This window comes from Mytilus californianus, unplaced genomic scaffold (genome assembly GCF_021869535.1).
Source record: "Mytilus californianus isolate M0D057914Y unplaced genomic scaffold, xbMytCali1.0.p SCAF_7, whole genome shotgun sequence".
NCBI lineage: Eukaryota > Metazoa > Mollusca > Bivalvia > Mytilida > Mytilidae > Mytilus > Mytilus californianus.
Genome location: NW_026262723.1, coordinates 2,914,394 through 2,930,788, shown reverse-complemented (window position 1 = coordinate 2,930,788; position 16,395 = coordinate 2,914,394). Strand labels below are relative to the sequence as shown.

The 16,395-nt window shown below is 33.1% G+C and overlaps 2 protein-coding genes across 2 annotated transcripts in view; one reads left to right on the top strand and one right to left on the bottom strand.

The window, feature by feature from the left end:
- LOC127710115 (protein PFC0760c-like) overlaps positions 1 to 1,493 on the bottom strand; it is a 41,101-nt gene extending 39,608 nt beyond the window's left edge. Inside the window, exon 1 of the mRNA XM_052215859.1 lies at positions 1,310 to 1,493. The gene's annotated coding sequence lies outside the window, so the exon portion shown is untranslated. The remainder of the gene's footprint in view (positions 1 to 1,309) is intronic.
- Positions 1,494 to 2,231: 738 nt separating this feature from the next.
- On the top strand, positions 2,232 to 11,521 carry LOC127708141 (transmembrane protein 26-like). Its single transcript, XM_052212980.1, has 4 exons — positions 2,232 to 2,276; positions 5,555 to 5,628; positions 7,756 to 7,873; positions 9,636 to 11,521. The coding sequence occupies exons 1-4, from the start codon at positions 2,232 to 2,234 to the stop codon at positions 10,482 to 10,484; spliced, it is 1,086 nt and encodes a 361-aa protein (XP_052068940.1). The 3' UTR covers positions 10,485 to 11,521.
- Positions 11,522 to 16,395: the final 4,874 nt, after the last annotated feature.

Below are 16,395 nucleotides of genomic sequence, written 5' to 3'. Positions count from 1 at the left end.
GGCTGTAACTAGCCTCTTTTAAAAGTTGTCAAACATTTTCGCCGAGCGGAGCGAGGCGAAAAAAAAACAGCGAAGAGTCTGGAGTTCGCTGAAGGCCCCAAGAAGCTATAGAAAAAATGGCGCAAAATCATGCATTATGCGCGTTTCCCAGACCCTTTCTTAATCTGAAACGCAAGTTCTGTTTTAATATTTTGACAATATTCTGGTCTCAAAGCAAAATATATAGATTCAGTGTAAGACTTTAGATTTTAGGGACAACATCAAAAGACCAATATGTAGGACAAAGCAAAAAATGTTTCAGTTTGCAGAAAAACCTTTTATACCTGTCAATTATGTTTTTTTCAAATTAAGTTAAGAGGGGGCAGATTATCATTGATATAACTATGTCAAGTCAGTTTTTATAACACATTTCAATTACAACTCGATGTAGTTCCTTACTGGGATACAATTTAAAGCAGTTTGTAATAGACAAAAGGTCCTTAAATATAATAAAACTCAAGTTTAAAACATAATTACTGAATTACAAATAGAATGTAACACTATGAGAATAGTCATAAAGAAGGGCAATCAATGAACAAAAGACAAACCAGGGAACAGATAAAACACAAAACGACAAACATTATAGACAATCAACACTGAAAAATAAAAATAAATGAGAAACATGGATCTCAAAAAATAGGGGCTACGTCAGAGGGTGAACAGAACTTGCTTCTTGCAAGACACTTGCCGTGAAAACAATTTGATATGAAGACAAGCTTTTGTTTTGAAATTTCCAACATGAGGCATTTGCCTCAATGTAGTTACGGCCCTGTAATAAAAGTGAGGTAAATGTTTACGAGACAATATACCTCAAGTGAAATGAAACCCATTTTCAAACATTTCAAATACATTAATATTTATATTATTAAAAGATTTGGGAAGTTTTTCCCGAAAAAAATATGAAAAAAGACGAATTTTGGAAGAATCTGGTGCCATCTCATACTTCAGAATAGCATTTATAAAATGGCTTAAAAGGACTGCCAAATTATTTTCAATACATGGTAAGTCAGGTTATTTATTTTCAAACTACCACAGAACAAACCATTCATTTTTGTTATTATCAAGGCTGAGTTATTTATTTTCAAAATCCTCCTGCCCCCCTCTCATCCCCCCCCCCCCCCCACCCCCCGAATACCAAATGGTCGTCCCCTTGTAGTTGAAAAGAAAATAAACATCTTCTCAGATAAAAATAAATGAATCAGTAAAATGAATTAACCGAAATAATAAAAGAAATAAACAAATTAAAAAGAAAAAAAATCTAAAATCTTACCTCTGATTAGTTTTAATTGTTCTCTTGTGAAATTATTCTATACATAGGTAAGTGAGTTCAGTCTATGATGAGGGTGTACGTTGTAAATATAATTTCATGTTTGATACAAATGTAGAATGAAGTAGAAGTTTTTTAAGTGTTAATGTTGCATCTTGTCGTTTCCTTACATAACACTTATGATTTAAAGTACAAGTTGATTTTTGTGGAAAGATTTTATAAAATTACATGTTACATAGAAAATGAATAAAGCTTACATCTACGTCACTCATTGAAAGTCATGACCCCAAATAACCCCCTCTAAAACATCCTGGTTATGGGCCTGTTAAGTCTATACCTCGTTTTATCCTTGTTTTACTTGAATAAAATTTTTCTGATTTTGTAGTCTGTACGGGTTAACTTTTAAAAACAAAATGTGTGAATATCATCCCTTGACTATGATACATTTGGTTAAGATTACAGGTAAACTTATATAGGTGAAAAGCCCAAATGTCCGGTCAACTTGGTTCAGGTATATCAAAGATTAAAGAGCAAATGTCCATATTGTTTAAGCGCAATTGTCCTTTTTTGTTACAGGTACAAAAGCGCAAACGTCCTATCTCATCTTGTTCCATATATTTGGTTTTTTAACTGTTTGCAGGTTAAGATTATGTACACATGTATATGTATACTTTAAAAAAATATATATTGTGATGTTAACACCATACACACACAACTGTTGCAGAATACTATCATAACAAATTCACCTCACCTCACCAATCTTATTCAGGCTCCTATCATATAGTTCTTAGCTACTGTCTTTAAGTTAATAATTATCCTTTCACAGCTGTTCATCTAACCACCGAGTTAGAGTTCGAGTTTGAGTTAAAAGCAATGAAAACTGAAAAACACAATGGCACAAACATAAGAGGATGTACCATGTGATATGATTGTCATTGAGAGAACATTCCACCGGAGACCTGACGTAGAAGTTAGCACATATAGGTCAACGTATGGCCTTCAGCAATGAGAAAATCCCATACCTCATAGCAAACTATAAAAAGATATGACAATTGTAAAACAATTCAAACGAGTAAACTAACATCCTGATTTAGTTACGCAACAAATATTATAATCAAAAATAAGAATATGATAGACACTACTAAATTTGAGGCTCCTTACGTGGGAAGAGGCATACACAGAATGTGGTTCAGTGAAACATGTTTGCAAACGCTCAACCCTCTCATAGCCCATGCATTTAGTTAACGTTTTGACCAAAAAGATACTTATTGTTATCAGATTTCCCATCATTACTATAATCAGTTAATCTTACTAATAGGTCTTCAACAAAAGTTTCTATGATATATTTTTTCACTTAAGTACAGCATCCAAATTTTTTTAAAAAGATAGACGGATGTAATGGGAAAAATATATTTGCATACAATTACGCATATATAATTTGATATAAGTAGCATGACATATCTTCCAAAGAACTGTTACATTGTAAACAACACATTAAAAATCCGACACGATGGGTCCGTCCGACACCGTGTTACAGTTAATGTTCTCCTCATGATAGTTATGTAATATTTGACATTGGAAGATTACACGAACTATGCTTACATCCGGTAAATACAAGTGTTATTCTGAAAAATACCTCTAAAAATTGGTTTTCAAAGGCTTTGAAAATAACCACCAGCGGCTCTTTTCACAAAAGATCTTAAGAGTAAAAATACTCGTAAGTCCTACACATTTCAGTATAACTTACGATTTTTATCGTAAGATTTTTTGTGAAAAGAGTCGCAGCAACGTAAGTCTAATATAGCAATTCATAATGTTTGAAGCATTTTTTCAATCTTTCTAATAAACCCAACATCAAGTAATTCCCTCTCATGTTGGTTTACTTTTGTCGTTTTGTTTTTGGTAACAGGAACATACGTTAGCGATATATCCCCATATTAAGTTCTATCTTGTTACCCTTTTTGTCTATCCTATTACCGATAGCTGTATTGCATTTTTTATATGCTAAATTGCAAATATTAAGACGTTTTAACCTTTAAATGACTTCAAAAAAACAAACATTTCATTATGTGTAAAAGTATTATGTAATTGTATACTTTTTAAAAACGTTTCCGTCAAATATTCGATTTGTCTATCCTATTCCTGTAACAATAGTAACAAAATATACCATAATAGGATAGACAATTTTTTTCTGAATTTACAGTAATAAAATCATTAAAGACGCATTGTGATGAAATCATTTTAACGATATCTATTATGTTTACAGCAGAACGCTTTCAAGTGAAAATATCTTGATGTTACCATTTGGCATAACAGTTAACCCTTATATTAGTGCCTATAGAGATTAGTCGGCTGATGAAATAATTATTAATATATTATAAACAATTATTATTGTGTATAATAAAAAATCGTAAGAATCACTAATAAACTATTCTATTATTTATAAAAACTCTTATTAACTAATTGATTAATAATTTATTATTTACTTAGAAAAATCGTTATTAACAAATTATCCAAATCACATGACATATTATTATTTAGGTTAATATTTACAGAAAAATAATATATTTACCATTTCATTTGAAATGAATTGTGATACGGATGTGCATTTGAAAGCGCATATTTCCCAAGCTTTAATTGTTAGATGTATATATTTGCTACACAGCGTAATAATTTTATGGCGAGTCGGTATTGTGCGAGACAATGATTTATTTTGGATCTATTCCTTATTTGTCGGATTTATAGTCTTTGAAGGAATATGGATAATAGTTAAAAGAAAAGGCATCGAATTTAAATGGTAAGGAGAAAAAAACCAATTTATTTTATCTTCGTCATTTAAACTCTGATGAATAGTTGTCTCATTGACAATCATATCACACCTCCTTATTTTATATCAACTACCCGACATAATTCAACATGTTCTCGATGTATGTTTACCATTCATCAATGAAATGTAAAAGTATAAAGGGGACGTGACCTAAACGTCAATGAGACAGCAACCCAAACGATAAAGATAGCTCAAAAATAACTGGAGTGCAACAAAGTTGCATAGTCTTTAATAATGGACATACAGGTGTCTATACACTGTACAATTCTGTATATTTAGCTGTAAGTATCCACATTCTACATGTATAACAGTTGTCTGAATTAAGTAATAGAAACTGTCAATGATCTTCCATCAACGCCATATTCCATAATTAATAATTGAATGCGGTTTATTTTGTAATTTTAAGGGGGTTTTAAAGCGTTGACCGTATCACATCTTGTATGAAGCGCGGAAACATTCAATTCTTATCATTACATTTATATGCTTCGTATGCAGTGGCGGATTTAGAAATTTTCATAAAGGGGGGGGGGGGGGGGGGGGGTCCACTGACTGCCTTAGAGGGAGCCCGCTCCAGTCATGCTTCAGTGATTTCCTATATAATCAACCAAATCTTTCTCACAAAAGGGAGGGGGCTCCGGACAAACCCTCTAAATCCGCCTCTAGTATGCATTATGGTACTTCAAGCTTCTCGTTTGTTTTCCTATGCATTGTTGTGACGCTATCATGAATAGCACGTGCATTTTATTGAGAAATACCTATATTCGCTAGGATTTCTAATATCAATTTGTATTTCTTAATATAATTTTACAGGGTTTTAAGAGCGTTGATCGTGCGAACATTTTTAGTTTGAAGCGCTTCATACAAAGAGTGCTTTGGTCAACGATTTTACATCCCAATAAAATTACAAAAAGCATTCCTAAATACTTTTTTACTTAAGAATTGAATGCTTCTTTTTGTAAATTCATTGGGGTGTAAAAGCGTTGACCGAAGTACATTTTGTATGAAGCGCTCTAAAAATGTACTCACGGTCAACGCTTTTACAACCCTATGAAATTACTGAAAGAAGCATTCAATACTTATAATTACATTTTTTCGCTATGATCATGCAAACACGATTACTATCATTTTTTTTCTTTTATTTACCTGTGCACTTTATTGTGGAAACGTGTGTCATCATGTATGGTACAATTCATGAAATTCATTTTGAAATGAAGAATGACGCGAGATTGCTGTTAGCCAATCAAAATAACATATAATAATGAAACATACATCTAATGTAATTATTATTTTTACATTTTTACAATGCCTCACGATTGTTACCAGCCAATCAAAAGTATGGATTCTTCTGAAATATACATGTAATGTTATTATTCTCAAAATAACACATATGAAACATAAGATTCATTTTATACTGCAGGTAGAACACTTCCTGTTGTCTATACCTACCAAATATAGTAACAAAGGGATATTTCGTGCAATGTCGATTTCATGTCACGTACGTCACTTTTATTCACATTCTTGTTTTGTTTAGGAATAGAAGATAAGTTTCATTTTTCTGTTAATATTTTCATAAACATATTTGTAGCAATGTTTAGTTGCAGAATAAAAACACTATTTGGTTAATGTCGGACAAATATTAACTATTTGTATTCAGTACATAACTGTTGAAGTGCTTGGTAAACATCGCCCTTCCCCAGTTTCAAAAACCTCTTCCAAAAAAATGATCCTTTACTGGCATTGACCTAATATTGTACATTTAGTACATGAAACAACACCAGTCATGTTCCAAAGACTTTTTTTTGTCGTTCGGGTTCTGAATCATTGCCGTATGACCCACTTCCACTTTAATCCATATTCATCGCACATTCCACAAAGCAAGATAACAGCAGACGTCAATGCGCGGGATGGTTTAAACCTGTACATGTAGTACTCAGCAATGTTGTCTATGTATGTTCAACTTCGATAAATATAACGAGGTTTCCGAAGATCTACCAAGATCAACAACAAATTTCGTATATACCACAGGATATATACATGTGTATTAAGATATAAGCAAACCTAATAAAATGATAACTAATGATAACATCCAAAGTATTATATAAAACAACAATTAAATTTCAGCTAATGTATTATTGGTATAATATAAGTATCCCTTTGTAAATTTTACGGACGCCATCGAGTTGGTTGACCGTTATGGAATATCCTTTTCACAGATGATAGCGGATATGTTCCAATTGTCGTAACTACAATCCAGTCCCTTTTCCCCGAATGTGACCTACCAAATTAGACTTATTACCGGGTTCGTACTAACATGAGCAACACGACGGGTGCCACATGTGGAGCAGGATCTGCTTACCCTTCCGGATCACCTGACATCACCCCCAGTTTTTGGTAGGGTTCGTGTTGCTCAGTTTTTAGTTTTCTATGTTGTGTGTTGTGTACTGTTGTTTGTCTTTTAGTCCTTTTCTTTTTAGCCATAGCGTTGTCAGTTTATTTTCGACTTATGCGTTTGAATGTCCCTCTGGTATCTTTCGCCTCTCAATTTTATGCTACTAAATGGCGGCGGGTGTCACTAGTGGAGCACAAGAGTTCAATCCCTAATTTTTGCGATATTCGTGCATCTCAATTTTTATTCTTTGCATGCTGTATTTTGAAGACTGCTAGTCTCTTTTTTAGTACATGTAATGGGCTCCTGTTCGTCCATTAGTAATAGGCTCCTTTTGTTGAGGGCATATACGTTTTTCTTAAATAATCCAAACCCTGAATACAGCAGAAAAGATATGGTGAATTAATATATGAACAAAAACCATTCACGCATTTGACAAACCAAAAAACAAAACAAAAGAACAGCCTTCAACATGGAGCAAAACTCACGTGCAGCAAACAATTCAAAACAGTCCGGAGCCTCAGTTTTAATTAATTTGTTTGCTAGACAACAACCTACATAATCATTATGTGTTTTGAAGTACTACTAGGGGTGTGTTTAACGACCTTGGCTACACTTGAGGGTCGCTCATGGTCGGTACCACAGAAGTAAACAGATGAGTGGGTATAATATTAACACATTATAAATATGTAACAGGTGTAAAAATCTTACAAATTTTGTAACATTTATAATTTGCCAACAATTTCATTTCAAAATGCGTTTAAAACATTTTTTTTTTAAAAGCACACAAAAGTAATTTATACAGCCACGGACCAAATTAGGGCATTTTCAAGGTTACTTGGCAGGATGATTTGACCCCATTACGAGGAATTTTTAAACTATTTGATATTTCAAATCAATTATATTGTATAATTACTGGGGTGTCGGATTAATGAAGTTTCGAAACACCGAACTGAACTAAAGGACCAAGGATACAATAAAAGAAACGGTTGGTATCTATTAAACATAATTTATCCTCATTTTTAAATTTGATTTTACCACTATTTAATCATATCAGAAATAGATTACCCCTTTATGTTGAATGTGGTATAAAAGAAAAGCAACATGCATGCCAATGGAAAAAAATCTACATCCCTATTTTCCATAACAAAAGTTATTGTATATGTACTGAATGTACATTGCGATTGACAAGACTGTTTGTTTGTTTTCTTCTATTTATTCATTTACATATTGAAGGTTTTCGTCCTGCATTCTAACATATTCGTTGGTCAATGTACCGTCCATATGGCAGCTAGAACTCTTCCGTGATACTACATCAAGTACGACTAATACAACATCTAGAGGCGCATCAAATGTAAGTACTAGACTTTTGGAGTGTTTTTCTATGGATGTTATTTAATTATAGATTCTTTCACAGTACTCCCAGAATACATTTATCCTTAAAAGTTTAGTGTATAAAATACATGCAGCACAATTTTGACTTTACATTGAAACAAACTTTACTACAAAAATATTTACTTAGCTAGTTGACATGTTATTACACAATCAGTATAATCTATACCATTAACTAACCTCAGAAGTCAGTGCTTCTGTATCGATCGACATCATTTATAAAATACGTGTCTAGTATTTTTTCTAAAATTCCAAGTTGATAAGCTACGAAATTGTTAAGAAACTAAGATTCCAACTCCATTTGCGAAGTCGATAAATTGGCTATACTTTTTAGGTTCCTTTTTGTCATATAGCCCTAAACGTTTCTTCGTATTTATACATCCCTAGCTTTCAAATGTTTAGATCTGAAGGTTCCTGATGAGGGTAAAATCCGAAAATCTATACCTAACGAACAAAATTTATGCAATGTTATTTTCAGTAAAACATTGTATACAAAGGGTTTTTGATAAGTAAAAAAAACTATGAGTGTTTAATATTTTCAAATGTAGATGGACTTAAGAAATCCCGATAACATGTCGTCTTAATAATTAGTACTGTATTCTTAGACTAGTTCATCCATACGTTTTACCATTGCCAGAGTTTGCATACTCAACAGATCGGGGAATCAAAATCGGCTAACAATTAGTTAATCGATTATATTCCATTCTGATATATTGGTAAATACAAAAAATGGAAAATAAAAGTTAAAGTTTGTATTCTTTCTCATTAAAAACAAAAGGAATTTATAAACATAATAAAAATACAACCTTTGACTACGCACTCTATATTTCGATTATTAAAATATAATCGATTATCCATTCAAGTAATAATCTTCGAGCGTTCAAACATCGATTAATTGGTGTTCGTTAAACGCCCAGTGGCAAATATTTCATTCACATTTAGGACGATCCAAAGTTACATGTAAATAAAACATCATGGGAATAATTTATTCCATATATTTTCCTTATAAAATTATTTTTTTGTATATAAGGTTAAAATATTTAAAACAAATACTTAATGTTCACTTTTGTATATCTGCGGATAAAATCCTTGAAATCTTTATATTTCTACTCTCTATTTGATAGTATTAAAATATGAATATGTGGTATGATTGCTAATGAGACCAATATCCAACAGTGTTCAAATGAACTAGGTATTAACATAAATGACCACCGTACGGCTTTCGACAATGAGCAAACTCAATACCGAATAGTTAGCTATAAAAGACCCCGACATGAAAACTGTAAAATTATTTAAACAAGAAATCTAACGGCCTTAAGTTATTTATAACAGTAGAATGAACGAAAAACAAATAAGACAAACATGAACCTACGACAACCATTGAATTACAGGCTCCTGACTAGGGAAAGGCACATAAAGAATGTGGCGAGGTACAACATGTTTGTGAGCGTTCAACCCTCCTCGTATCAGATGCAATCAGCGTAACTCAATAGATCGGCACGGAGCGCAAAAATAACAAACATAGAACAATGGACACGAAGCACCGATATAAGAGTACTCGCAGTTACTAAATGCTAGTTCAAAGCTAATTACCACTAAAAAATAAATCTCGTTCTTCAAGATTTAAAAGTATCAATCAGTACGCATCCTAAGGATTAAGTATAAAGACGTCATATACTAGTCTATATAGCCATATTTTTGCTACCATTGTTTTTATATTGCAGTCTATCATACCTATATATCTTAACGATGAAACATGGATTTTTGGTTTGGAACAAACATTTCTACTTTGTATAATATTCGGAAGATGGTTGCTACCAAAGGGTTCTTTATCACGAGACAAATTGTCTAGTCTATTGCTTCTTTTGATAGGAAAGGCATGTGACGTAACGGACTTTTTTACTCTCATAAATGAGACAAAAGTCCGCGCGGATAAAAGTCTGGTCTTTGCAATTTTGACAACTTGGAGTGTAAGCGTAGTCCAGTTTACATTTGTGCTTACAGAAACTCAAAGTACAAGTGAGAACAGTTCTCCAGGACGAATCATTCAAATTAAAAAAATATTTCTTGGAACAGATGTCTGGTGTTGCACGATTTCTGTCTTTATGGAGGAGTTACCGTTCTTGATAATGCGAGCATATACCATTGCTACGCATAATATTACTTCGTACAGTACATTATTTTTTATCACCAAAAATGTTTTGCTGCTTTTAATGCTGTTTTATAGAATTATAAGTGTATTGTGTGAAGAATTCAAAATCCATTGGCCCGTCGTCCCGATAAATCAAGTCAGTAGGTCGCATGACATCCGCCATACTGCACACGATGGAAATGCAATGGATCTGGCTAATATAGAGGCACAGTTGAGATCGGTTTCTCCGGGAATAAACACAAGATCTGACAGTCTACATACAATCAATTCAACAATAGTAGAATACCAGCAGATCTACAATTTTTTGCGGAAGAAACAAAAGAAGAAACGCCGTCTATTGAAATATTGCAACTCTAGGTTGGAGATAAATCGAGAAAAATTAAAAGTAGAAACTGCAAAACATCGTAACATTACTAGGTAAAAAGAACAAATCATTAACTACATGTATCATAATAAAGAGATATAATTTACCGCTAGTGGAAATAACAGGAGAAATTAACATCGCTCAGATTCCTGACCGTAATATGAGAACTTCAAGGCAGTATGTGCAAGAAGAGCACATAACCGGTTAATAAGTTACAATTTCAAATATATATATATACAAGTGACAACTCTACGACAGATCCATGCATTGGATCACCAGTGAAGGTGATACACGGCTGAAAACACATATTATATTCATAATTACTCTAAATATCAGCACAACAATGTTAAATCTGAAAATCTTGTTTAGACGTACTTATCAAATAATTATTTCTGTGACTGCATCTTACGATCCTTTACGACAGACAATTTAGCTAATCTGCAATCAATTCCATCTCCATGCCTAATATATCATGTACTGTGCCACAACCTTCTAGATTCTACTAACGAGGAAAGGTAACACTAGGCCATCTAGGTGGCCGAGTGCGGCGTTTTGCATTTGCGCCGATCTGCATTTCACTTGCGCCGATTTTTTCTTTCACTTGCGCCGATTTTTTCTTTTATTTGCGCCGATTGTTTTACAGGTAAATTACAGGTAAAAACTGTTTTTATTTATCACTATAAACCTCTTCCGCTAGCCAGTTATACATATTATGTTATGAATTATTAATTAAAACATGCATATAACTGTTTCCCCCTGCCACAATGGGGAGGTGGAAGTAGGATTTCGAGCAAAACAAGTCAATTTTAAGGTTAAAAAAAGCACTCTGTTTACATCCACTAAAATAACTGAGTATAGCAATAAAATATCAAATGATATAAAAATCTATTTACAGCACTAAAATACAAAAAGGAGCAAATGGAACTTAAAATTATTGAATTGGCGAAATTGAAACAACTAAATCGACGCAAATGAAAGATTGAAAATTTATAAAATCGGCGCAAATGTCATACGCCCGCCGAGTGGTCTTGAGCGCTGGTCACAGTGCTGGCGGTGTTGTCTCGATATCCGAATAGCATCAGTTCGAATCCCGGCGATGGAAGAACAAAAATTTGCTTCCGCAAATTTGCAGATTTTACATTGTGCTGATATTTAGAGTAATTATGAATATAATATGTGTTTTTAGCCGTGTATTCAATGGATGGATCTGTCGTAGAGTTGTCACTTGTTTAGACGTTATTATATATATATTTCTCTAATTCTTCGTCAATTTATCCCTTTCTGCACCCATTGTATAAAAAAAATTTAATCAACGTGTGGTTCGTTTGATCTCAGTTCTTCATTGGATAAAATCCGATTATGACGTCGAATTTACTTGCTTTCCTCTGAATGTCCTATTGTGACGACATGACAAAAGGCGACCATGCCTGATGACGTCACATAGAAAGAACACTTCTTTTTACAGATCATTTGAAAAGACGAAATAAGTTTGCCTGCATATTGTTTGAAAATCATTAGAGAAATAGATTCCACCACCAAATCTCGTGTAATACGATATTTATCCACTCTCGACAGTTAAATTTTAAATATTTAAAACGCTCGGCGAGCCTCGCGTTTTAAATTTGAAAATTTAACTGTCTCGAGTGGATAAATATCGTATCACACTCGATGCAGTGGTAGAATCTATATATAGCACAAACAACATTTTCCAAAAGACCAAATGAGTGAAAAAGTATATTTTAACAAAACGCATTTGACTAGCAGGTCGAACAACTGAATGTTTTTAAACCCTGCTGACTGCCATTGGCGATTTGGGCTTGTATTATATTTGCCTTCGGGTTTATATGATCCGTTCATCCTATTTTGACTCTTTCAAAATTCAAAAGTCTATCCTAAATTGAGGTAAATTATATGGCCTTCCAAATATCGTTTCGATTCCTAACATCACTGAAGAGACATTAATTGTCGAAATCCGGATATGGTGTACAAATCAGCAGGGTTTAAGAACATCAGTTGTTCGACCTGCTAGTCAAATGTGTTTTGTAAAAATATACTTTTTCACTCATTTGGTCTTTTGGAAAATGTTGTTTGTGCTGTATTTAGACCCCTCTACCAAGAAATTTGTTTTGCATGCACACGTATAAAAATTGTGTTTAATCCAACGCAATCATAGGTTTGAACGTTGTGTTCAATTTAGACTAATATAGTTACGATACTGTTGTCAGGTCATTAAAGATTGCATATTTTGGCTTTAATATTGATTCACTTATAGGGTCTTTGCATCGGAATTAAACATATTTATTCTAAAACCAGTTGTTGGCATGACACGGGTTATGTTCTTCTCATATATTTTATGATGGTATAATACTAAACCCCTAACAGGAGGAATTGTGCCTGATATTCATATGATGAAGACATAATCTTTCAATCAGTTTAATTGAGGTCTGGAGCTGGCATGTCAGTAACTGTTAGTAGTCTGTTGTTATTTATGTATTATTGTCATTTTGTTTATTTTCTTTTGTTTCCTATTCTGACATCGGACTCGGACTTCTCTTAAACTGAGTTTTACTGTGCGTACTATTGTGCGTTTGTTTTTTCTACATTGGCTAGAGGTATAGGGGGAGGGTTGAGATCTCAAAAACATGTTTAACCCCGCCACATTTTTGCGCCTGTCCCAAGTCAGGAGCCTCTGGCCTTTGTTAGTCTTTTATCATTTTTAATTTTAGTTTCTTGTGTATAATTTGGAGTTTAGTATGACGTCCATTATCACTGAACTAGTATACATATTTGTTTAGGGGCCAGCTGAAGGACGCCTCCGGGTGCGGGAGTTTCTCGCTGCATTGAAGACCCATTGGTGGCCTTCGGCTGTTGTCTGCTCTATGGTCGAATTGTTGTCTCTTTGACACATTCCCTATTTTCATTCTCAATTTTATTGTATATATATAAACAAGTCTAAATTGAAAACAACGTTCAAACCTATGATTGCGTTGGATAAAAACCGCAATTTTATTCGTGAGCATGCAAAACAAATTTCTTGGTAGAGGGGTCTAAATACAGCACAAACAACATTTTCCAAAAGACCAAATGAGTGAAAAAGTATATTTTAACAAAACGCATTTGACTAGCAATATATATATATATATACATGTTTAAGGATATTTTGACTACAACGGGGTTGATTAACGACCTTGACTACAAATAAGCGTCTCGCAGGTTCTGCTCTGCCTACACCTTTTTAGGCATTTAATTTAGATATAATTGACTTTTGCCTTGCGTTTTATGAAATTTACAGAACAAAAATAAAAATAAAACGAATTGAACAAAATGCACAAATTAAAGAAAAAAAATATATTGATATATAAAAAAACGAGGGATATAATACACAATATTATGAAAAGTTAAAAAAACAATAGATTAACAACTGAATTATTAATTTACCAAACATAAATTCTAAGAGATGATGTAAAACAGATATGTGTGGTAGATCGACTTAATTACCCAGTAGGCCAACTTTCATTCGTATAATTATTTGGAACTGATATGGCTATAAAAAAGCACACATTTGCGATGGCGATAAGAAAAAGGATGACTGCACATCTGATTTGAAATCAATAAGTTTAATAAATAAATTAATATATATCCCTTTATTTTATGTAATAAGGATTCAGGAAATTTAGTTACTGAAATTATATCAATCATTGTATACGCTAGGCTGAGTCTACTAGTAGCATTGTATACCGATATTAAGCCGAGTAAAGCTGACTGTCCTAGTTATCATATTATTAGTATTTATCTTACTGTGATATATTTATATTGGACTTCATAAACTTAATAAATAGTTTTACCCACAACAAAATTGATTGATTGGTTAAATATTACTTCCTTAACAGTGGTAAATGTGAAAAAACAAAAATACTGAACTCCAATGAAAATTCAAAACGGAAAGTCCTTTATCAAATGGCAAAATCAAAATCTCAAACACATAAACCATGTTTGACAGTCGCATAGAATTCCATTATATTGACAAAAACGTATGAGCAAAACAAACAGACATACTAGGTAAAAAGGTAAAAAATTGTGGTACAACAGTCAACATTGTTTTAAAATCTTAATCACTATACAAATAAATAAACATTTCAATAAATGGTTAATGCGTATTCAGGACAATGAAAAGTTGTTACAGTAGATATGTTATGCAAGATTTGTTGGCCAATAAAGGGCGGGAAATTAGGACTGCTCCTGGAAAATGAGGGCATGTTGGATAGATGGAAAAATTCTACCTTGCACTAGGCTTCCAACTGACACTTTACAGTTATTGCAAAGGTTCTTTGACGTGCAGGGAGTATGGAACTCACCCTTCACGGGGAATCAGATTTAACGTTCCCATCTCGACCGGACGAGTAACACCATGACAAGTAGACAGGGGTATATATTACATGAGATATTTCATTATATCGTATCTCATATGCATGAAATATTTGTCACTGGACATTCATCAAGCAAAAAACCAATTAATCAATCTACGTATTCCATCATTCCTGATCAGTAAATTTACACAGTAAACTTTATCAACAATCAAATATCCGATAATCATTTCTATTCAAAATATTGTTACGATATTTATTTACTTTTGTTTGGTCTTAATATTTTTACAAAGTGATTAAATCTTATCAATTATTAATTATTGTGTGTTTGTAGTAATCAGTATCATTAACAGTCTTTGTAAAGTTCCATTACTGAAAGTAAATATTTATTTTAACATGCACAATCTGCTTCTTGTACAAGTTTTAAGCTGGTGTAATAGACACACCCACAAGTATTATTCTTCGTTAATCGTAATGTTACAGAGTACTATTATTATATATTCATAGTTCTGAATATTGTCAAATGAGTTTAATTGATTCGATTAATAAAACATTTTATCATATACTTCATGCGTAATACAGTGCTTTTTGCATATGTGTAACCCCGGAAGAAAACAAGTCGTATTTGCACACCCGGTCTGATAACCCCGTATCAGCCCAATGACGTCACTATCCGGGCTGATATGGCCGTAACCGCCCGGGCAGTAAATCTATATCAGCTTCCTGTGTCAATCTTCTTTATTTTCGGAAGTATATGATAAAGAGATTAATACATGGCCTTTTCAATATCGGCCCGGGTATCATCCCTCGACCCATATCAGCACTTCGACTACGTCTCGGGCTGATATGGGGGTCTCGGGATGATACCCCGGCCGATATGGAAAAGGCCGTGTATTAATCTCTATATAATCCATGACGTAAAATTTGCCAAGTGAAGTTAGCTGGAGGTCTGTCTAGTTTGAATTTAATTACAACACACTTAATGTAATCTACAGTTATACTCTTCTTTTAAGAACATATATATAACAGTACAATAATATAACATTATACAGTATTAGACATAACATGCATTATATATGAAGTTAAGATAAAGTAAAAGTAAAAAAAAAAGAACGAACTGGTCATGATGGTGCACGTGATGTCTTCGTTGGATGCTATTTTTCAACTTTGTTTAAAATCAATCTCTAGAACAGAAAAAATTATTAAAGTATAAAAATTAGAAGATGTGGTATGATTGTCAATGAGACAACTCTCCACCAGAGAACATATGACGTTAAGGTAAGCAACTACAAATGAATATGTTCACCGTACGGCTTCAACAATGAGCAAAACCTATACCGCATAGCAAGCGATAAAAGACCCCGCGATACGGATATGAAAAATTTAAAACAATTCAAACGAGAAAACTACTTAGTCCAGTTTGAAAACATATTTCATTGGAACAAAATTTGACTACATATACATGAAATACAGAGTATGACGACTTCAATGCATGGAAACATATAAAAAGAACCAAATAGCAATACATTTCACGTACATACAATTAACCCTTTGTTTTCTTCATCCATGATGTTATGATAAGTGATAAGTATAAGAAATATGAA

Coding starts and splice junctions, on each gene's coding strand:
- LOC127708141 (XM_052212980.1), top strand. CDS start 2,232: ATGATTGTCATTGAGAGAACATTCCACCGGAGACCTGACGTAGAA. Junction 2,277..5,554: donor ACCGGAGACCTGACGTAGAA/GTTAGCACATAT, acceptor TACTGCAGGTAG/AACACTTCCTGTTGTCTATA. Junction 7,874..9,635: donor CATCTAGAGGCGCATCAAAT/GTAAGTACTAGA, acceptor TTTATATTGCAG/TCTATCATACCTATATATCT.